Here is a 24,119-nt window from a genome sequence, read left to right as displayed (position 1 = left end):
AGAAAATAGAAAAACTGCTTAGAATTGTAAAGTGAGTTGATTTACAGAGTGCAAGGAGACTAGAAGGCTGGGGAGGGAGAGGTGGCAGAGGAGTCCCCATAGGAACCAGCTCCCACAGTGCCCCTGCTACCTGGGAGCAGCAGGTACAGCCACCTTTCAAGCAGGGTCAGTGGAGGATGACAGCAGCTAAAAGAGTTGAGATAGCAGCAGGAACTGAGCCAATACTAGAGACACTGCACGCTTAAGGAGGGAGAATAATGAAGGCCAAGGGAGCCAGGGCCTTCTGTCCTCACCTCCTCATCTGTGTCCGGCCACATCTCAACTGGCAGGACCTGGCAAAGGAAAATCTTTGCTGCAGGTTGCCCTAATAAGGAGGCCTTAGAGTTGCAAAGTACACTGCAGAGCAGATACAAATAACAAAACAAAAAAATCAAAAAACGGGTTAGTGTAACAACTTTTTAAAAAAGAGGAAAGATGATAAGGGGGTGAGGAGAGAATTGTAAGGATAAAAGTTTTACAAAGTAGAGTGCACTCAAGAACAGAAATTCAATTCAACTCCTACAAAACGAATCACAGGGCCTGTTTATTAGCATGCAATGTAATGACTGTGTGTGAAGTAGCTGCAATTTTTCTAATGATCTGTGCAATTAGACACTGCAGTATTTACCAAAGTGTCTGGCTTCCCCAGGTGCTGTACCAGAATGCTGGTTATAAATACCCTCTTGGCTAATACCAGGCACATGGAGTAGACAAAGCACTGTTTTAGCTCAAGAATTCATCAGGGAGATCTGATAGACCTGAGGAACCCAGGTGAGGCTGCAGGCACACTATGCACAGAGAAGAGCTTCCATGCACATTCTGGCCTCTGAACCTAAGACCCTAACCCGTCCCGTCCACTGACTGCAACTCAGACTGGAGCACCTACTCATGACCAAGGAAGCAAGAAGTCCCTTCTGAGAAAGTAGATCACCAAAGAAAAGTTCACATTCCCAGGATCCTGAAGCAAAACCGTCCCAAGAATATGCTAGGAAGAGGACTTCAGTGGCCACGCTGGCACTACCAGAGGCTGTAGCTAGTAGTTCTCTGGCAAATAATTTTGTAGGTTTAATTATTAAGGTTTAGGGCTAAGCATAGTGGGGTATCTAATCCCAGTTTGGGTCTTAGCTATCGTGCATTATATAAATGATTAGAATTACTTTCGTTATTGGGCTTAGGTCCTAACAATGAATTTTCACATATAAGTTGGATTTTAATTCTATTATGAGATTTATAGTTGGCACGTTTTACGCCGAAAATAATTAGTTTGGGTTAATCGTATGACCGCGGTGGCTGGCACGAAATTTACCAACCCTGAGAGGTATAGCTTAGTCAAACTTTCGTTCATTGCTTAATATTTATCACTGCTGAGTCCCGTGGGGGTGTGGCTAGGCAAGGCGTCTTGAGCTATATTATGTGCTTGATGCCCTCTCCTTAAGTTTTAGGCAAATGTTTAAGGGATTTTACACCGGTTTATGGATGTTTGCATGTGTAATCTTACCTCCAATTAATTATAAGGCCAGGACCAAACCTTTGTGTTTATGGGATTTTTGAATCCATCTAAGCATTTTCAGTGCTTTGCTTTATTATAAGCTACATTAACCGTAGTTTGTGTTGGTTCATGTGTCACTCCAGGTGTATCTGTGGCATGCAGAGCACATCAAACTCTGACAGAAGCTTCACGGTGTGCCTGTTAGATTTGCTTCTCCTGTGTCCCCAGAAAGCTAAGGGAGGACCATGGGTTTCTGTCATGTCTTCTGCACCTGGATTTTACCAGATGACTGCCTTTTCTTTCCACTTTTTATAAACTTTGGAACGGCCTCTGCAGTGATTGGTCTTCATGGTTTCCGAATAGGCAGAAAGTGAAGTGAAGTTTTCAGACACATGACATTTTATGAATAGTTTAGGTAATTTGAGAATACTTTTCTTTTTTTAAAGGGATTTTTTAAAGTGTATGGCATTGTTTCTAGGTCCCTTTCATCTATTAGTAAGATTCTTTTCATGAGTCAAATTTGTAAATAAGCCATATTACCAAAAAGGAGGAGGAGTGAGTGTGTGGTGACTCTGCTGACCAGACTTTAGAGAAATGGAGATGGGTCGGTGGCTAAGAGTAGCCATTGCTCTTGTAGAAGACTCAGTTCCCAGCACAATCAGCTGCAGGGCCTGACACCCTCGGCCTCTCTGGGCATGTGATTCACATGTATTCCACTGCACACATACACAGACACACACATGCAAGCAATTAAAAATAGCACCTTCTTGCCTGATGTGGTGACACCCACCTTAAATCCCAGCCCTTGCGAGGCACAGGGAGCAGATCTCTGTGAGTTCCCGATGAGCTTGGTCTGTGTAGGTAATTCCAGGTCATCCAGTTATCCGGGGCTAGCCAGTGAGACCTTGTCTTTTAAAAGAAATAAAGTGTGCTTTGTTTACATTGTCTTATCTTTCTAATCTTGGCACTAAAAAAAACTACATCCTGGGCTGAGGCAGGCTAATCTCTGAGGGACAGCCTGATCTACATAAGTTCTAGGCTGGCCATAGCTACATAGCGAGATCCTATCTCATCAAAATAAATAAATAAATAAATAAATAAATAAATAAATAAATAAATAAATAAAAATTAAAAAATGTTTTTCCTTGACTGCAAGGGAAATATGTTGCAGTCAAGTTCTGTCAGTTCTCCAATTGTCTGGCCTCCTTCCCTGACCTTCTAGAGAAATGCTTCTCTTGTGCTTAGGTTTTACACCCAGGTAACTTCCTGTCCAAACGGGGTCACCAAGGGCTTCTTATACACAGGATGAGGGTGGGGGCTGGCAAAGCAGAAACTTTATGTTGTAGTTGTGTTACATCCAGGCTCCTTTGGGGATTTATTGTATGGTGTGTTATCTGAAATACAAGGCATGACAAAATCCCTGTGTCTGCAGATTATGTTAAGAACGGGACCTCGGTCCCTTTATTCGGGTTTAGTTGCAAAAATACTGAGCAAAAGTACCTTTGGCTCAGGGCCACTACCAAATTTGTGCCCAACACAGGGCCAAAGTGCTTTCCCCAGCTATCCTTGACTGCCCTCCCTCTGAGGTCCTTCATCATAGCTAAATAGAGAAATTCTTTAGTCCCCATGGGTTTCACTGCCTCTGTTGTTCTATGTAAGGGTCACTTTTGGCCTTCCGGGGCCTTAGAAACCGGCTTCTCAGTCCTGGCCTTTTTTTTTTTTTCGAAGCTGAGGACTGAACCCAGGGCCTTGCACTTGCTAGGCAAGCGCTCTACCACTGAGCTAAATCCCCAACCTCAGTCCTGGCCTTTTAAATCTATTGGCTTGTCCACCTGACAGCGATTGATCCTTTGCAGAAGCTGAGTGTATACGTGTTAGCTTCCTACCCTGGACAGTTCGTGATCACATGGTCTTTCAGAGGGCAGCAGAAGACTCGGATAATCCCTGCCAACCCAGCTGCCCCCAGTACCTTAACTTCTCTTTAACATGGTCCCCGCCGGCCCACCTGTCATATTCCCTTAATGTAGTTCTTATATCCCGCAGTTGTGCACTCTTGGTACCCAGCCAGCCACTTCCCCTCCATCCAGGGGACTTCCGGTGCGGGATGTTGCCTGAAGCCTGCGTCGAATTTTGTTTCTCTGACAAATATAGAGGAAGAGGAGCCAACATAATTTCTCCCAACATAAGTAGATCCATTTCCTCTTTCGTCTTAGCGCTATCTGTGGGATGAACTCCACAAACGTTGTCTTCATTTAGATGACTAGTTGATCGCCGAGGTAGAGGACTGGGGGTGGAGGGTGGGGGTGGAATGCCTGCGACCCAGAGTCGCTGACTTCAAAGATCTGTTCCCCTGTTCCCCCCTGGCCCCTGTAGGCCAGATGCACCCACCACCCATGCTGCCTGCTTTGGGTTTTTATTCCTGAGAGGATCCAGAGACTTAGGTAAATTCAATAATAGAATAGAAGGTGGTGATAAACTCCCGGTCCAGAGTAACAGTAACCAAGGTGCAGTTATCAATTGTCTGCTTTCTGTGATAAGGAAAGATGAAATATGCAAATGGTAGAAAGAAGCTCATTATCTTTCTGCCCCATGTCGAAAGGTAGTGTTTGGAATGTCACAAAAGAATTAAAACAATCAGAACTTATTTATTCAAAAACTAGTTTGGCTGAAATGGAAATGTCTATCCTGATTGCTACTTGGGAAAAGATGGTGATGTTCAAGCCTCAATGTTTCTGAGTCTTTAAGCATTTCATCTGCAAGAAGTCGTTTTCCCTTTTATTATCTGTGGGTGCCTCTGGATTGGTGCCTGATGTAGACAACTGTTGTTACCGGATGTTGTCTGCCTTGCAGCTGAGTGGGCAGGGCAGTGGACGGCATTTCAGGATCCAGTCCAATCTTACTTGGTAAACATGTGTTAACCTGTTTACTATTGTGCCCACTCCCAGTAGAAAAAAAACCAAAACGAAACAAAAAAAACCTCACTCTAAACCTGGAGCTTCGGAAATGGAAGGGAACCTTTGCCATCCTGTCATTAGCCATCCTTCCATTTATTTTATATCAAACTTATGTGCGCACACACACACATACACATACACGAACTTGTACATACACAAAAATGTGCAGTGTCCAGCAGTGAGATGGCTCTCTAAAATTTGCAGGGAGAGAGAACAGGGCTCTGTCCACCTCCTCGTGGGTTTCACTCCTCAGAAGCTGTGTCTTCAGCGTTTCGAAACCGGTTAATCGCTCCCTAGTTAAGTCTGTGTCACTAAGTAGCATGCGTGGGCTGCTGTTTCTGAGTCTGTCTTTTGTGCGTTAGCTGATAACATCTCCCTGTAGACAGTATTTATCTGTCTTTTCTTAACCCACACCTACCTCATCCATGAGTTCTCCCCGCCTCTGCAGACACCCTTCCTGCCTTCCCATAGTTCTGTCATGATTATTCTCTCTGGCCAATTTTGAGGATTTGTCATAACTTTACAAATAATGTGTGTGTGTGTGTGTGTGTGTGTGTGTGTGTGTGTGTGTGTGTGTGTGTGTGTGTGTATATATATATATGCGCGTTGATACCTGAAAGGGCTCGGAATTCCAGATATGAAAGTCCATGGATGCTCTTATAAACATCCCTTATATGAAATGCAGCCTTTGCGTATCACCTGTGCACACCCTTCTGTATACTCCCTATCATCCCTGGGGTACATATAGAACCTAACAGGACATAAACTCTGTATAAATCGCTGTTTCACTACGCTGTTTATAAAATAAAGATGGGAGATTAAGATGAATTTTTTTTCTAAAAATTTTCAAACCTGTCAGTTGGGTCTGAGGTTTCCACATCTGCAGAACATAGAACTTACTGTGCTGTGGTTGCGCTAGGGTTTTGGTGGTGATGGCTGTGGTGGTGGTAATGGTGATGGTGGGTTTTTTTTATCTCCCATCTCCCAAATAGATAATGTAATAGCTTCCTCTTGTTTCCTTTGATGTTTGTTTAATCTTGAACATGGAGACAAATACTTGCTCTACCACTGAGGCACATCCCCAGTCCTGGTTTATTGATTTTTAATATATTTGTCTTTATCAAAGCTCAAGCTTTCTGCATTGTCATGTCTTTGGCCTACAGAAGGTTGACCTGTCCCCGTTGGGACTGGTGGTTTCTATGGCCATTACTTTGGGACCTTCTTTCTCCATCCTTCTGAATACCTTAGACACCCCTTGTCTGTGGTGTCTCCCCTGCGCTGACTCCTGGTTTTCCTGGGTAGCCTATACCTGCATTCTATCCATGCAGACTCTCTTTGCTTTCCCACCAGTGTGTCAGGCTTTCTGAGGTGTTGCCTCTGTGCTGGCTCGTTCTCACGTGATGTGCTGAGCCATCGGAAGCTCTCTTCAGTGTGCACAGCAGTGGTTTTAGAGAAGGGAAGTGGAGTCCCTGACATTTTTTCTCCTCGGTTTTCTTTCACTCCCTACAGTTTCTCTTACGCATGTGGGGATCTTCTAGGTTTGTCCTCCGATTTTATTTGCATTGTATCGTCATCCCCACTCATCTTTCTCCCACTGTGCCTGAGTTACTCAGCTTTATCTTCTAACCCAGCCACTGAGTTTTTAATTTCCATTCCCCTGTGTCTTAGTCAGAGTTTACATTCCTGAACAAAACATCATGACCAAGAAGCAAGTTGGGGAGGAAAGGTTTATTCAGCTTACACTTCCACACTGCTGTTCATCACCAAAGGAAGTCAGGACTGGAACTCAAGCAGGTCAGGAAGCAGGAGCTGATGAAGAGGCCATGGAGGGAGGTTACTTACTGGCTTGCTCAGCTTGCTTTCTTAAAGAACCCTGGACTCCCAGTCCAGGGACGGCACCACCCACAATGGACTGGGTCCTCCCACCCTTGATCACTAATTGAAAAAAATGCCTTACAGCTGAGTCTCATGGAGGCATTTCCTCAAGGGAGTCTCCTTTCTCTGTGGTAACTCCAGCTTGTGTCAAGTTGACACACAAAACCAACCAGTACACCATGTTTTCTAAGGATTCTTTCTTTTTAACTCTGAGGTTTCATGTTGTAAGAACTGTGCCTTCATGGCTATGTTTTTTTCCCTCTTTTCTCTCTGAAGATATTTACCGAGTTCCAAAGTATAAAGACTGAATATCGCTAACAGTAGCACTTGGAGCCTTTGCCACAGTCAATAATATTTCTTAAATACCTAAATACATTTGAGGTACTTAAGCTTGAGAGAAGTAAGACAGGACCCCAAAATGAAAACTTCACCTTATAAACAGGAAGGCGTGTATTTGTCACTTGCTTCTGACAATGCTTGTAACTATTGTGTCTGACTTTTCCAGCTCACACAGCCCAGGGACTGAGAAATAGGACAGTCCCCATCTTGCTTGGTTACCATTCATTGCATGCATCGTCCTGTAATTGAGACAGTTTTTAAAATTCATGTCTTTGCCTTCGTGACCAGAAATGACTCATAATAAACAAGGAATTCAGAGAAAGGCTCTCAGTGGGAACTGTGACAAGCACGGAATGGGATATTTTGTTGAAAAGCTCACAGCCCTGATGGAACTTGAGCCAACACAGGAAAGTTGGCTGCCTGGGAGCTGGCTTCAGGTGGAAGCTCTTCTGTGGCTGAGAGATGCTGTGAGCTTTCTATTTCTACAGCAGTGGTTAAGATTTATAAAGTCGGGGCTGGAGACATGGCTCAGCAGTTAAGAGCACTGACTTCTCTTCCGAAGGTCCTTAGTTCAATTCCCAGCAACCACACGGTGGCTTACAACCATCTGTAATGGGATATGATGCCCTCTCTGGTGTGTCTCAAGACAGTGATTAGTGTACTTACATACATAAAATAAATAAATCATTTTACAAAAAAAATGATTTATAAAGTCGCCGTGTCAATATGGAAAATAAGTCTTCAACCCATCACTTTATGATTACCAGTAAATAACTTTCAGTTTTCACATTCTGGTTTAAGACAATCCTAAAACACATCTATTAGGTGCCTACTGTATGTCACTCTGCCAAAAACTTTATGCATATTCTTTTATTTATGGATCTGTTAACTCTGTAAGGTGTGTGTTCTAGAGGTAGAAAAGGAATGGAAACATATGTGATAGGAACATAGATAAAAATCAATTCTTACCAAGAACATTGTACTCCCAAACCTAACGCCATGTTAAAAAGAAAACATAATAAGTTACATGAAATGAATTCACACATACTGAAGAAACTTTTATCCTCTCAAACTATGATTATTCAATCACAGTAAATAAACACTCAGAAGTGTCTCGTGGGAGGGCTTCTGTTTGGATCTGATAAGATGTGGTCACCATGCTTCAGAAAGTGCACCAAAGGTTCACAAGACAACTATGAGTCCAGTGGTAAAAAGCACAGCTAGAGTGAGTGGTGGGTTCTAGTCTGGGGCCAGGCTGGCTGCTCATCTATGTGGGGCAGAGGTTGTAGGAGACATTTGAGGAACTGTCACTGCACGGCTTAGCCTTACAAAAGCTCTCAGCCATGCAACAGGAAGTATGGCTTAAACTGGATCTCCCTGTGATGGGTGGTCTCGGGGTGGTGGGAAGTCCAAGACAGTTAAAGCCCTCAGGGTCATTCGCCGATGGTGTCAGGAATCACGCTCCTCTGTATGCCCCCAAAGGACAGTACAGACCTCGTGTCCAGTGAATGTCATGACACTTAAAGAGACATTGAGAGACCCTGGCTCAATTTATACTAGTCACTTACTTGATGAAGTCTAGACATAGAGATCAGCCCAGTGACGTCCTCAGAGATCCAGGGTGTTCCCGTCATTCCGTTCTGCTCTCCTTCACATTTTGATTTTTTTGCTCTTCTGTTATCCCATAGTCACAAGATGGCTGCCATGGCGTCAGACATTATGATGTCTTCCCTCCATGGACCCTTGAAGGAAGAAAACGGAGCAAAGGAAAAGGAGGGTGTGAGGGCTGGTGAGAGAAAGACACCACCGGAGCCACATTGAGGACAAAGTTGTCTTAGTTTAGGTGTGAACTGCTGGGCTGCCCCCAAGAGAAGGGAGAGCAACCCACCCAAATGGGAGTTTGGGGTTCTATAGGGTGGTTTTAGTTGCACAGGAAAGCGGTGGGAAACCATCAGGGAAAAAGAACTACTGAGCAAAAATAACTGTTGAAAGAAAAATCTTTATGAGGGAACTTCCGGTCCTTAAGGTATCAGAGTGTACAGCTGGAGAGATGGCTCAGGGGTTAAGAATACTTACTGCTCTCTCAGCATCCACATGGTGGCTCACAACCATCTGTCAATCAAGTTCCAGAGGGCCAGACTCCCTCCTCTGCCTCGGTAGGCACTGAACACACACGGTGCACAGATGACTATGCAGGCAGACCATTCATACACATAAAAAAATATTAAGTCAATTTTTAAAAATAGGTATCAGGATGCTGTGGCCAGGCTGCTCTGCAGAGATAAGGGTCAGGTGACTTCTGGGAAGTACAGAACATTTGGTTTCCATTTCCCAAAAGGGCTGGTTCCCACAAGGGTTTTGCATCTTGGCATCCTGGCAACTTTGCCTTGGGCCACCCTAATGGCGGATTGGGACTTCTCATTGCAAGGCATCTGCTCCTGTGTCAGGAAGAGTTGTCTGGTTGTGCCTTTAACAGCAAATCACTCAGATCCAGAAATGTATCCCATGGGCACCAGTAGCTGCAAGAGGGGTGGGAAAAACACTACCTGCTCTAAGACTCTCTGATTTATTTTCTTCTGCCGATACTAGGTTCACAGTTGAGGTCCCTATAACAAGATAGAGTGGATAATAAGCCAACAGAGATTGATTTAGGAGTTCTTCTGTGGCAAAGAAGCCTTCCTAGATGAATCCTCAAAGACATGGAGAGACCCGTGCATTCTTTATGCTGTCTGACAAGTAGACAAGCTTGCACAGAGGTACAGCTGGACAAAGGCAGTATGATCTCCTAATGTAAACTGTAGGAGCCACCAAGCCCGTGACTCAGATTCTCTGTGTCCCTGTCTCGGGGGCCAACAGTCTTTCCCTTCTCTAAAGTCTTTCTCAAGAGAAACTGAGGACTCCCTTCAGGAGTTTGGGCAAGAGAAGGTCAGAGAGTAAGTGACCTTCCTACTTCTCTGGCCTTCTGCTTTCTGAAGTGCCACAAGGCCGTGCTTTGGAGTAACACATCCAGATCTTTCAGTGCCTCGATTCAAGGTTAGGGCCTTTCAGTAACGCCAAGGGCTTTGCCTGTGGGGTAGCAACAGTGCCAAACAGGAAGGTGGGAAGGTCCAGGATGTCGGGAGTGCTGGGAGCAGTGGTTGCTGCTGCTGCTGCTGCTGCTGCTGCTGCTGCTGCTGCTGCTGCTGCTGCTGCTGCTGCTGTTTGAAACAGGAGCTCAGTGTGTTTAGATGAGGCTGGCCTTGAACAGAGACCTGCCTGCCTCTTCCTCCCAAGTGGCTATTTTTGTTTTGTTTTATCGAAGCAGCTTTCTTGCTTGGGGTACCCCACCTATATGAGTCTCTGCCCTCAGACTAAGGCCTACTCTGCCATTTTCACACTGCTCGACCTGCACATTGAGCATTCTGCCGATAGTGGAGACATTTCAGTTTTATCAGAATTCATTTTAACTGGGAGTTATCCAAGCAACACTTAAGTTTTTGTGGCTTTGAATCATATAACTAGGTACCAATATTTTCTCCTTTTCCTCCTAATGGATAGTTAATAGTGTGTGACACCTCCTGTGTATGGGGGTGCATGTGTATGTGTGTGCATGAGGGCAACCTCAGACCAGTTTTCCTCAGCTACCCCCCGCCTTGTTTTTTGAGACAGGGTCTCTCTCACTGGAACCTGAAGCTCATCAATTAGGCTAAGCTGGCCCAGGGATTCCCCTGTCTCTACGTCCCCAGTGCTGGGATCGATACACAATGGGTCCTGGGAATCAAACCCAGTACTCATGCTTGTATGACAAGACGCTTTTACCAGCTAATGGGTCTCTGTAGCCCAGGACATGAATACTGTATTTCTTGGCATCAGATGGGCTCTGGCATGTTTGTGAGGCGTCTCAAGGATTGGCACACAGAGCCAATTGTGCCGAAATTTGTAAATAGTAAACCGAAAGTTGCCGTAACCCAAATGTCTCACACTGCAAATTTTAAAAGATGAAGGTTTTTTTTTTTTTTTTGGTTCCAGTAATATTGACTTTAGAGACTTAAAATGACCTTCCGACCCCCGTTGAAGGAATCAGAGAAAGAACTGGAAGAGCTTGAAGGAGCTCGAGACCCCATATGTACAACAATGCCAAGCAACCAGAGCTTCCAGGGACTAAGCCACTACCTAAAGACTATACATGGACTGACCCTGGACTCTGACCTCATAGGTAGCAATGAATATCCTAGTAAGAGCACCAGTGGAAGGGGAAGCCCTGGGTCCTGCTAAGACTGAACCCCCAGTGAACTAGACTATGGGGGGAGGGCGGCAATGGGGGGAGGGTGGGGAGGGGAACACCCATAAGGAAGGGGAGGGGGGAGGGGGGTGTTTGCCCGGATACCGGGAAAGGGAATAACACTCGAAATGTATATAAGAAATACTCAAGTTAATAAAAAAATAATAATAATAAAATGTAAAAAAAAAAAAATGACCTTCCGAGATTTATTTTTTCCCTCAGCTCAGAATTGATAACAAAACAAAGTATTCTTTTTATTGAGCTGCTCTGACTCCAGAAACTCTTCACGGTACTGAGGGGAGAAAGCAAGCACAATCGTTAGCTTGATCGATTAATGGTCCTTAGAAAGTTTAATTATCAGAGTCATCTCAGTATCGGCTTGGAGGAAAAACGGAAAGAAAAATGCCCTTGTACAGGGGTTCCCTTGACGTCCTGGAAAGGGTTGGGTTCTGTTAATAGGAATAACCGTAAACTGGCTTCATATAAGAAATAGGACTAGACAGGCCTGTAATCCCAGGGCTTGGCCTACGTGGCAAGTTCCAGGCCAGCCAGGGCTATATCGAGAGATCCTGCCTCAAAAACCAGAGAGAATGGGCAGGAGAGCAAGTAGGAAGTGGACTTATTTGTGAATTTTTTTAATTTTTTAATATTTTTGAGGATTTCATACATGAATACTGGACTTTCATCTTTTCCACCCCTCCAGTGCCCCCGTCGCCCTCTCAAGTCTGTTCCTTCTTTAGTTGATTTTGTTACGTGTGCGTGCGTGTGCGTGTGCGCGCGTACGAGTATGTGCGTGTGCATGCGAGTGCGTGCCTGTGCGTGCGCGCACACGCAAACATGCACAACCTGCTGATACTGAGGACACTGAGCTTTGTGACTGTGCGCACTGGTTTAAGGCTGAACCGCTTGGGATTGGATCATTTATCAGAAGCCCCTCCCTGGAGACTGATTCTCCCAGCAGCCAATGGTCCCCTGTAGCGCTCCATTCGGAGGAGAGATTTCCCCCATTCATGTTGGCATGTCGCCCTGTGTTCCCCATGCGAAGGTCTCGTTTCAGCAGCTCCATTGTCAAGATGGCAAGAGCTCAGCTTGTCGCGTATAGAAAACACTAGCCACCAGCAGGTGTCCTGGTCTTCTGTGTCTCACAATCCCCGCCCCCGTTCCCCTAGTTCCCTGAGCCTTAGGTGCAAGGGCTCTGTTGTAGGTGTATCAAGTGGAGTTGGGCACCCCGCACCCCAGGGTCATCTTGCTCTGCACTTTAACCAGTTGTAATCTCTGTAACAGACGCGTGTTTCCAAAGAAAGCTTCTTTGATGGGGGCCGAAGCCTTCCCCTATCAGTGAATATAAGGCCAAGTATTTAGAATACACTTCTAAGTTATATTGGTTCATTTTCTGATTATGAAAATTATTTAACTGCTTTTGAATATAGGTAATTTAAAAAAGAAACCAATTATTCTTAATTCTACTACCCTGTTTTATATTATTATTATTATTATTATCATTATTATTATTATTAGTGTGTGTGTGTGTGTGTGTGTGTGTGTGTGTGGCAGGGCGTGGGGCACACTTGTGTGTCACCAGTATGGAGGTCAGAGCACAACATCATGGAGTCAATTTTTCCCTGCGCTTTAACGTGAGTTCCAGAGAACACACTCAGTTGCTAGGCTTACCTGGTAAGCCATCTCCCAGCACCCCTGCTTCCTTAATATAATAGCAAGTGTCTGACTGAACCCCAGATAGGCTCCTTTCGATGTGTACGTTTGATATAAGATGGTAATAAAAAGAACTGGGGGAGATTGCTCAGTGGTTCGAACACTGACTGATCTCTCCCAGGACCAGGTTTGGTTTGTAGAACCCATATGGAAACTCCGTAACTGCAGTTCCGGGGGATCCAGGTTTCCCTTTTGTCCTCCAAGGACACCAGGTACACACATGATATGCATACAGGCATGCAAACAAAGCACTCATGCATATACCAAAACTAAACACAAGTGAAAGTGTAAGCTTTTAGTAGGGGCTCGGGCCAAGACAGCTCAGTGGCAGAGTGCTAACCTCTGACCCAGGAAGTCTACTGCTGACAAAAGGCGAAGGTAACCACAGTGAAAATGCCATCTTACATCATGCCGGAAGCGTTTCTTTCTTTTTTTAACTTTATTCTTCTTGGATTCTTTTTTGTATTTACATTTCAAATATTATCCCCATTTCCCTCTCCCATACTCCCTCCACCTCCCTCTGCTTCTCTGAGGATGCTCCCATTGCCACCCACTTGCTCCCACCTCAATGCCCTGGCATTCCCCTACATTGGGGAAACGAACCTTCACAGAACCAAGGGTTTTTCCTCCTATTGATGCTGGACAATGCCATCCTCTGCTACATATGCGGCTGGAGCCATGGATCCCTCCATGTGTACTCTTTGGTTGGTGGTTTAGTCCCTGGGAGCTCTGGTGGGGTCTGGTTGGATGATATTGTTGTTCTTCCTATGTGGTTGCAAACTGCTTCAATTCTTTCAGTCCTTTCTCTAACTCCTCCATTTGGGTCCCTGTGCTCAGTCCAATGGTGAGCTGCAAGCATCCTCATCTACATCAGTAGGGCTCTGGCAGAGCCTCTCAAGAGACACCCTGATCTGGCTTCTTGGCAAGCACTTCTTTTTTTTTTTTTTTTTTTTTTTTTTTTTTTTTTTTTGGTTCTTTTTTTCGGAGCTGGGGACCGAACCCAGAGCCTTGCGCTTCCTAGGTAAGCGCTCTACCACTGAGCTAAATCCCCAGCCCCGGCAAGCACTTCTTGGCATCAGCAATAGTGACTGGGTTTGGTGTCTGCATATGGGGTGGATCCCCAAGTGGGGCAGTCTCTGGATGGCCTTTTCTTCAGTCCCTGCTCCACTTTTTGTCCCTGTATTTCCTTCCTTGAGTGTTTTGTTCTCCCTTCTAAGAAGGAATGAAACATCCACGTTTTGGTCTTCCTTCTTCTTGGACTTCATATGATCTGTGAAGTTTTTTCTTAGGTATTCCAAGCTTTTGGGCTAATATCCACTTATCAGTGAGTGCATACCATATGTGTTCTTTTGTGACTGGATTACCTCACTCAGGATAATATTTTCTAGTTCCATCCATTTGCCCAAGAATTTCATGAAGTCATTGTTTTTGATAGCTGAGTAGTACTCCATTGTGTAGATGTACCACATTTTCTGTACCCATTCCTCTGTTGAAGGACATTTGGGTTCTTTCCAGCTTCTGTCTATTATAAATGAGGCTGCTATGAACATAGTGGAGCATATGCCCTTGTTATATGTTGGAGCATCTTTTGGGTATATGCCCAGGCTGGGTCCTCAGGTAGCACTATGTCCAATTTTCTGAGGAATCTCCAGACTGATTTCCAGAGTGGTTGGTTGTACCAGCTTGCAATCCCATAAACAATGGAGAAGTGTTCCTATTTTTCCACATCCTCGCCAGCATCTGTTGTCACCTGAGTTTTTGATGTTAGCCATTCTGACTGGTGTGAGGTAGAATCTAAGAGTTGTTTTGACCTACATTTCCCTGATGACTAAAGATGTTGAACATTCCTTTAGGTGTTTCTCAATATTCCTCAGTTGAGAATTCTTTAGCTCTGTACCCCACTTTTTAATAGGATTATTTGATTTTCTGGAGTCTCTCCCTACCTATTCAATATAGTACTTAAAGTCCTAGCCAGAGCAATTAGACAACAAAAAGAGGTCAAAGGGATACAAATTGGAAAGGAAGAAGTCAAAATATCACTATTTGTAGATGATATGATAGTATACTTAACTGACCCCACAAGTTCCGCCAGAGAACTCCTACAGCTGATAAACAAATTTAACAAAATGGCTGGATATAAAATTAACTCAAACAAATCAGTAGCCTTCCTCTACTCAAAGGATAAACAGACTGAGAAAGAAATTAGGGAAATGACACCTTCACAATAGCCACAAATAATATGAAATACCTTTGTGTGACTCTAACCAAGCAAGTGAAAGATCTGCATGTCAAGAACTTCAAGCCTCTGAAGAAAGAAATTGAAGAAGAGCTCAGAAGATGGAAAGACCACCCATGCTCGTGGATTGGCAGGATCGATATAGTAAAAATGCCCATCTTGCCAAAAGCAATCTACAGATTCAATGAAATCCCCATCAGAATTCCAAATGAACCCACACGTGTATGGTCACTTGATCTTTGACAAAGGAACTAAAATCATCCAGTAAAAAAAAGACATCATTTTCATTAAATTGTGCTGGTTCAACTGGAGGTCAGCATGTAGAAGAATGCAAATCGGTCCATTCTTATCTCCTTGTACAAAGCTCAAGTCCAAGTGGATCAAAGACCTCCACATAAAACCAAATACACTCAAACTAATAGAAGAAAAAGTGGGGAAGAGCCTCAAACACATGGGCACTGGGGAAATTTTCCTTAACAGAATGCCAATGGCTTATGCTCTAAGATCAACAATAGACAAATGGGACCTCATAAAATTGCAAAGCTTCTGTAAGGCAAAGGACACTGTCATAAGGACAAAATGGCAACCAACAGATTGGAAAAAGATGGGGCCAGAAGTGTTTCTGATGCAGTAAATATACCCTCGCACATCTCTGCGTCTCTCTAGGTTTTATTTTTACAGAATATACACACTTCAGTGCACATTGTTAAGGTTGCATGGGTGCAGCTTCCCTGTCATGTATACAAAACAGTAGCCAGCAGCAGGTATCCTAGTCCTCTGTTCCTTTTTCTTTTTCTTTTTTTTTTTAAGATTTATTTATTTATTATATATGGTTACTGTAGCTGTCTTCAGACACACCAGAAGAGGGCATCAGATCTCATTACAGATGGCTGTGAGCCACCATGTGGTTGCTGAGATTTGAACTCAGGACCTCTGGAAGAGCAGTCAGTGCTCTTAACCACTGAGCCATCTCTCCAGCCTGGGTTCTCTGTTTCTTACAATCGTTGTAACCTACAACTTATTGTGCAAACCACTAACCCATATGTCCCCAGCCTTCATTTCTTTGCTAAAGGCAGCCACCTTTCATGTCTGGTTTTCTTTTTAGTCGTTTTCTTTTCAGCTCTGTAAACAAAATGATCATGCCACTAGGGACTGGGGAGGGATGAGTGATGACTGGACAAGCAGGGTTGTCTTCCAGTTTCCACAGGCATGGGCCACTTTGGATGAGGATAGCCCCCTCCTCCCTCCTACCTCCGTAGCAATCAACTCATCTCCTCTGTGCTTTGCTAGAACAATGCCATCATTTATGTCATATCATCATTGTCCTTACCATGTCACAGATGCCACTCACAACTCTGCCCTGTTGTAAGGCATCGTTACTTTTCCCTATATGTCCTGAATACCAGGGTTGGGGAATACATTCATTCATTCATCTCACCCCTGAATGAATCCTGTTCTGTTCTTACTTGTACTTAATTGTTACTACCGGTTAAATCCCAAGCTTCCCACCATGCCTGTTTGACTCAGAAAGACTGTATCAGATCCATACACTTGAATGCTTCTCCTAGAGACTTCCGACCTTCTCCAGTCTGCTCCCTGTGCCTGGTGCCTCTCAATTCTGAGGTCTTTGTTCACATCTACTCTGGGTTCCCCATCTCCTCCGTTGCTTGATGTTTTTTATATTTTCCTCTTATTAACTTATTCCTTGACTTTTATGGAGCCCGTCCTCCAGTCACGGTTTGAGAAAGAGCTCATAGAAAGTCTTGAGATTCTGTAACCTGAAAGCTCTTTATGCTAAGCTAACTGGATTAGCAAGGCCCTGAGTCTTCTTGGGGATGGTCTTCCTTAAGGCCTTTGAGGGCATTATTGTACTGTGTTCAGGCTACCTGGGCTGCTGAGGGGTTCAAAGTTACTGTTTTCTGATCTTAATGCATATGATCTACTTTCTCTCCCTCCTAAAGCTTAGAGATCGTCTCTGTTTTCTGATAAAGTGCATGGAATTGTTGAGCTTATTGTCACCCATTGTAAAGAACACTGTCCCTTGCAGTCTACACTCAGGTCCTCCAGGGTGAGATGCTTTCTATTTTTTTTGTTTTTGTCTGACTTGGTTTTTGTAGTCAGCAATCTTGTTGATCTCCTCACCTCTGTTTTTTTGTTTGTTTGTTTGTTGGGTTTTTTTCTCTCCTCTCATTATGATCTTGTTGGGAAAATGCCAAGCACTGACTTTGTCCATGTGTCTTTTGATTGATCCCACCTGCCATCTTATCTTTGTTAAGCTTATCTATTGCTAGATATATCTATGGCTAAGTGTATCTATTGTTAAATGAGTCTATTGCTAAGTGTATCTATTGTTAAATGTGTCTGTTGCTAAGTGTATCTATTGTTAAGTATATCTATTGTTAAATGTGTCTATTGTTAAGTGTATCTATTGCTAAGTGTGTCTATTGTTAAGTGTATCTATTGCTAAGTCTATCTATTGTTAAGTATATCTAAGTGTAATAACCTTGATTTCTCATGCAGCCTGTCACTGAGTCAGACCTGCTACCACATTTCACTTTCCAAGACTTCTCTTGTCCCACTTATTTCCTTGTTTAGGTGCCTCCTTCTTTTATTTAAGACTTTGAATAACTCCACTGAGGATCTAAGGATACTGGGGTGTGGGGTCAGGGGTGCATTTTTTTCATCCTTATCATCTTACTTCTTTCCAATTAGCTCCCCCCTCATCCCTGTATTGTCCCCTCTCTTACGATAATGGCTTTTCTTAGGTTTCTATAATACTTGGTTGTCTGCTGAGGCTTAAAAGTGTGCCACTGTAAATCTGCAGAGACAGGGTGTAAATTGGCTGTTACCTAGTGCTAAGAAAGGGCTTGGGAAAAACAAAGTGATTGCTAATGAGCACAGTCATCTAGCAAGTGACAAAGAAAACATTGTTAAATTGATTGTGTGGTTGTCACACAACTCCGGGTATACTGAAAAACACTGGATTGCACTGCTTTATTTAAGTGAATCGATTGTTTGGTGTGTATAATATTTCAATAAAGCTAGCAAACAAAAAGTGGGACACAGGGAGCCTGGGGCTGGTGCTTGGAAGCCTGGGGGCAGGGTTATTTGTAGATTTGCTCTGGGATGATTCACCATGGCTACTAGTGTTAGGAGCTTCTCAGGTCAAATTCGGCTTCCAGAGTTTGCCAGATTCCCCAGAAGAGACTCCCTAGTCAATCAACCTGCAAGATAAAGATTATGGACTCACCCCACCTCATCCCCATGTTTGTTCCTACACTACACTGTGAATGGTGCTCTGTGATCCAAAGGCCCTCTTTTCTACCCACTCCTGAGGCTAAGACTTGAAAAAAAATAGAGTTGGGAGAAGATAAATCCTAGTAAAGAGGATTCTGGGAGCTGATCTGCCTGCTTAACTAGACTTTTAGCCAGAGGCACCTGTCTTAACTGCCTCCCTCTCCCCAACTAAATGCTCACTTTCCCTCTTATTCCTGACTCGTTAAGAAGCTCTGTGGATCAAAATAGAGGAAATGAAGTGAGCAGGGAAACATGTATCAAAAATAGACAATTTGCCTCCTCCAGTTCCTCCTATCTGTTATCATTTAAAATTCTGATGTGGGGGTAAACAAAAAAAGAGGAAGCATTTATTTCTGGACAAATTATTCTTGTAGTTGTAGAATCAAAAGGTCGAAGCATATCCCTTCCTTACCAGAAGTAGAAATATTACTTTTCATGTGTAGACAGAAAGACCAGTCCTGTCTGAATCCAGAGACCCAGTTAAGTTCATTAAACATAAGATATTTTGAGATTTAAAACAAATAATAAAAATAAAAGCGGAAGCTCCTGGCCAAGTAGGGAAGCATCCCTGAGCTCTGCCAAGACTGAAGTTCCCGATTCTCACTGCCTCATAAAAAAACAGATAGATTGTATTATTGTGATGGGGAAAAGAAAGGCTTGCTGTTTTTTCTGCATGTTCTCCTCACATGACTCTTTGGTCTTAAAGGAGCTATTCAGTTCATCTACACTGAACATAGGGCTCAGAGGATTAAAATGATGGGGTGACAGTAGCCAACCACTATCCACTGAGACACGTGACCAGGCAGCCAACTTGGTTCCTGTTTCTGTTGCCAATCATAGGATTACACCACACATCCAAGACATACTCCTTAAAGAGCGATTCACCAAGAGAGAAGGGGCCAGTCATTGTATGAAGTGCCATTTTGTCAAGTGTACTGGCACATTCAAGACAATTCCGAATTACCTTGTGACTAAAGCATTTCAGTATCTTAAGATGTTAGTCATGGCTGACGTCTCCAAGATTGTCTGTTGCTCAAGCCTTGCACTCTTTTCTAGTCTACATGTTGAAGAAAGAAAAGTCAACTTTTATTTTCTATGCTGGGAATTGATTCTGGGGCGTCCAGTATGCTGTGCACAACTCGACCACTAACCTTTACTTCAAGCCCCTGAAAAGCCCCAACATGTATACATGTTATATGCAGGGATGCATGTCAACGGGACCTTCCCAAAATACCACAGTCCTTCAAAACTCACTCCATAATGTGAAAGGTCTCACCAGAAATAAAAATGTGAAAACCCTTGCTCAAACACTGTAAACAAGAGCATCGTGATGTGTTTTGATTATCTCGGAATTCTGGACATTAAGAAAGGAATATCAGGGGTTGGGGATTTAGCTCAGTGGTAGAGCGCTTGCCTAGCAAACGCAAGGCCCTGGGTTCGATCCCCAGCTCCGAAAAAAAAAAAAAAGAAAAGAATATCATGGGTTCTAGGCCAGCCTGAGCTACAGAGTATATCCAGGGCTAGCCTGAGTTACATAGCAAAACAGATACAAACAAAAAAAGGCAGGACATTAAAGTAAGCTGGGGCCTCCCAAGTATGGGAACTCATGCAATTGCTCCAGTCACATAGATGTGAAGCCAGCCTTGAGGGAAGATACTTATCTGATTATAATACACACTTTTAACCTGTTACCATGACTAGCCCTCTGCCCAGGGGTCTTTACTACAAGATCATCAGGGATAACTCATAAAGTCCATTCCTAAACTCCACCTCTCAAATCCTGGAGTTAAGTCACAAACCTGGCACCCTCCCTTCCCCTGTGTGTTCCCTGTCAGGGCACTGAGTGCTGTGTGGCAGGAATTTCAGGTGGGTTCTCCCTACTCTGACAGTAGCTTTCAGTGGGTCGGTTCCTCATGCCATATTAAATTAAAACTTGAGATCTGATCCGCAAGGGTGGAAAAATCCTTAAATAAAAATATATCTTCTGTTTCTAAGCTCCTGTCAGTTAAAGCTACCACCCCCTATGTGTGCACACACAGACACAGACACACAGAGATCACACACACACACACACACACACACACACACACACACACACACACACACCTCGTTTTGTAGCTGAGCTCATCTCAGCACCTGCTACTCATTTTAGACGGAAATTAAGTCAATAGCGGTTTTTTCTTCCCCATTGGCAGTCTTTAAACATCCTCCTCTCATTTTCAAGAGTGCTTCATATTCAGGCATGTGCACGTGTCCTGTAGCATCTTTATTTTGAATTTCAAGTCTGATGGACACTTAGGAATTTGCGTAGCTCCACCCTCACCCATGGAAGCCCTTTTCCACTCACATGACGGATGGACTAAAATGATTTAAAATGCCATTAAGAGATGTCAAGGCCCCTAAGGGAGGGAAAGGGCTAGTGTTTATTTATCGTAAGTAAACATCCTATCTTGCTGTCTCAGAACAGTGCAAGCATTGATACCTTGAACTTTGAATAAATTGGCATGTGTTCTGCGGTTGCCTTACTGCGAAGGCTACTCCCTTGAGTTTGTCTCTGAACAAGCCAAGCCTGACTTGGGTCTGACCTGACTCTGTATGCAGGCCAGGAGGCTGCTGAGGCTCTGTGTGAATGAGAGCTAAAAGCTCCTTCCTCTCAAGGGCAAAGAATCAGAAACCGGGCATTGAAGTTACAAAGGAGGGATTGTCCTAGTAGGGCAGACATTAATGGCATGATTAAGAAAGAAATGGGCAGCTTGGAAGAGGCTACACTTCCCGGAAGAGCTAAGAGACCTGGGAAGAGAAATAGCATGGAGTTTTTTAAACACGAATATCCTTGAGTTTCCCTGCCACCTTGCCTCTCAGGGAGTCTCTTGAGTCAGTCCTCACAGTAAACAGAGGACAAAAGTCTGTTTCACATACAATGATGCCTCTTTACTCTTCACATGAACTGAGCAAAGCCAGCCCATTAAGCATGAAGCCTTAAAGGGGTCTGGACTGGAAACTGCTCCCCTTGACAAACTTTGCCTCCTTCGGAAGCTGCACCACTTTTCATAAGTTGGGTTTGCTCACTCCTAACTCACCAGCTGTGTCACTTAACAGCCCCGGGGCCCCAGTCTCCTCATGTACTAAAGATTAATGGTATCCACCACACAAACACGTTACTGAGGTAGTCGTTCACACCTGCAGTTGGGGCTAGAAGAGACTGAGGTAAAAGGCTCACTTGAGCCCAAGAGTTCAGGACAAGCCTGAGCAGCACAGCATTTATTGCTAAATGAGTTCATTGCTAAAATGGGACCAAGAAAATAAAGCCAAGTGCAATAGTTCCCACCTGCCATCCTGGTACGTGAAGGGCTAAGGAAAGCAGCTCACCCAAGACCAGGAGTTCAGGATAAGCCTGGGTGACATAATGAGACACCATGGCTAAAGAGAAAATGAAGGATCACTTCTTTGTCTTTTTGGCTGATATCGAGGGTCAGAAAAGAAAGGGAGCCAGGCCCAGTGGATCACACCTGTAACCCTAGCACTTGGGAGACTGGAGCAAAGAATTTATTGTGAGTCTGAGGCTAAACTGGATTATAGACTAAGACCCTGACTTGAGGAGGAGGAGGAGGAGGGGGAGGAGGAGGGGGAGGAGGAAGTGGGGGGAGGAGGAAGTGGGGGGAGGAGGAAGTGGGGGGAGAGAAAGTAATAATCATCAGGGAGATGCACCAGTTATAAAAGTGTCCATCACACAAACACAAGTATCCGAGTTCAGATCCCCAGAACCCAAAGAAAATGCTGGACATACCAGCTTGTATATGTCACCTCAATACTAGGGGATGGAGACAGGTAGATCTCTGAGGCTCACACAGGCTAGTCAGCATAGCCAGATCTGTTAACTTGAGATTCAGCAATGGGTCCTATCTCAAAAAAAATTAAAAATTTAAAAAATAAAATAAAATGGAAAGTGGTGGAGGAAAATACCTTCTGGCCTTGGACGCACATCTGCACAAACACATGCATTCAATGAGTGTAACAAAAAGGAGAAGGAGGGGGTAGTGGTGGTAATGTAAGGATGAGATGAGAAAACCTCTAATGTCAATGAACAGAATGAGACAGCGTAGACTAGAGTGTTCTAGCAATAGCCAGTTTTTAACCATGCTCCATGCTGGGCACTCAAGTCAAAGAACACCTGCGACTCTTGCTAGTCCCCAGAGGTGGACACCTCCACATTCTTTCTGCATCACCTCTGACTTCCAACCGAGAAGCATTCTCATCCCTGGTCCAGCTTGGCAGCCACTGTCGTGTAATTTCAAAGTATAAGGTGCCGATGGGGGAAGGGACCTTATGGTGTGCAGTAGATTTTGAGTGCTCAGTGGTCCCCAGAGACTCGTGCATGTGAACACTTAGGTGCCAGCTGGTGGTGCTGTTGTGAAGTTGTAGAGCGGGGGCAGGTGGGGACCATCTGGAGGAAGTAGGTGTTGGTGGGTTATAACCCAGTCCTACTTCCTGTCCCAGCTCTGCTCCCTGATCTTGAAAGAAATAACAGGCTCGGCCACACTCCCAGCGCCAGGCAAGGAGCCCAGCTCCCCATGGGTTCTCCCATCATGAAACCCCGAACCAAAAGAAACCCTCCTCTAAGCAGCTTTTTATCAGGCGTTGTGTTACAGTGGTGACCACAGTAACCAGCACAGAACCCCTGGGAAAGCCCATGCCTGCTACAGTCTACTTCAGACAACATAGTTCTACACCCAACCCTTTCACAAACTAAGAGCAGCTTAGCAAACTTGTTTGCAAACCTCTAGCTTGACAAGAGGGATAGGAATCCTCTCCCACAAGTGAATGATTTCTGATTTCTGAATTAACGCTAAAGTGGAATCAAAAAACCAGAAGTTTCTATTCTTTGCTTTTTAAAAGGCCTGGAGAAACAGCTCCGCAGTTAAGAGCACTTGCTGCTCTCACAGAGGACCTGGGTTTGGTTCTTCACATAACACTTCAGACAGCTCACAACTACCAGTATCTCCAGCTCCAAGGATCAGTGTCCTCTTCTGGCACGCCACTCACAGGCTACACACACATGCATGTGCATACACGCAAGCAATTTCTTTCCCTCCCTCTCCTCTCCTCTCCTCCCCTCCCCTCCCCTCCCCTCCTCCTCTTCTTCCTCTTCCTCCTCTTCTTCCTCCTCCTCCTCTTCCTCCTCCTCCTCCTCCTCCTCTTCTTCTTCTTCTTCTTCCCTCCCTGTCATACACACACACATACACACGCACACGCACACACACGCGCACACACACACACATGCACGCACACACACACAAACACTCACACACACTCTTAAGATTAAAATGAATAGGGCTGGAGAGATGGCTCAGCAGTTAAGAGCATTGACTACTTTCCCGAAGGTCCTGAGTTCAATTCCCAGCAACCAAGTGGTGGCTCACAACCATCTGTAATGAGATCTGATGCCCTCTCCTGTCGGAAGACAGTGACAGCATATGCCTGCACATTAAACAAATAAATCTTTTTTAAAAGATTAAAATATCCCAGCTCCAAAAAAAAAAAAGAAAGAAAAGAAAAAAGATTACAATAAATATAATTTTAAAGGTAGTTAAGTATTCAGAGAGCAAAACTTTGGGCACAGGGGCAGAGGTGCCAGCTGAAGGAGCCCCCCCCCATGACTGAACTGAAACAATTTCAGCAATAAAACAGCATGGGTTGAGTTGTGGACACCCCTCCCCCAATTTAAAAAGTTCACTAGAATATGTGGATGTGAATCTATGGTTAAAAAATGAGGGCAGAGGGACAAGGCTCCCACACAGGAGCACTGCAAGTGTTCTCTATGGATGCCCTGTCTGCTGTAGGGAAACCAAGCATCGTCCCTTAGACCCAGACTGCAGGCTATGCTCAGCAGTGCCCTGCCCAGGGGGCTGGAGAGGT

At 44.3% G+C, this 24,119-nt stretch overlaps 1 protein-coding gene and 1 long non-coding RNA gene across 8 annotated transcripts in view; one reads left to right on the top strand and one right to left on the bottom strand.

The window, feature by feature from the left end:
- Pip5k1b (phosphatidylinositol-4-phosphate 5-kinase type 1 beta) overlaps positions 1 to 24,119 on the top strand; it is a 278,257-nt gene that overhangs the window by 218,342 nt on the left and 35,796 nt on the right. The window contains exon 14 of one of the 7 annotated variants that reach the window (XM_063264727.1): positions 10,705 to 10,950. The exons of 5 other annotated variants lie outside the window; for them this stretch is intronic. In XM_063264727.1, the coding sequence (XP_063120797.1) occupies positions 10,705 to 10,732 (28 nt within the window). In that variant the 3' untranslated portion in view covers positions 10,733 to 10,950. One more of the 7 variants, XM_063264720.1, reaches the window with a different exon arrangement.
- Positions 6,196 to 8,900, bottom strand: LOC120100005 (uncharacterized). The gene is made up of 4 exons (XR_005499602.2): positions 8,773 to 8,900; positions 8,265 to 8,438; positions 6,789 to 6,935; positions 6,196 to 6,291 (listed from the first exon to the last, which is right to left on the bottom strand). It is a non-coding gene; the product is annotated as an uncharacterized LOC120100005 (long non-coding RNA).

Source organism: Rattus norvegicus, chromosome 1 (assembly GCF_036323735.1).
Source record: "Rattus norvegicus strain BN/NHsdMcwi chromosome 1, GRCr8, whole genome shotgun sequence".
Classification (NCBI taxonomy): Eukaryota; Metazoa; Chordata; class Mammalia; order Rodentia; family Muridae; genus Rattus; species Rattus norvegicus.
This window is presented reverse-complemented; position numbering and strand designations above follow the sequence as displayed.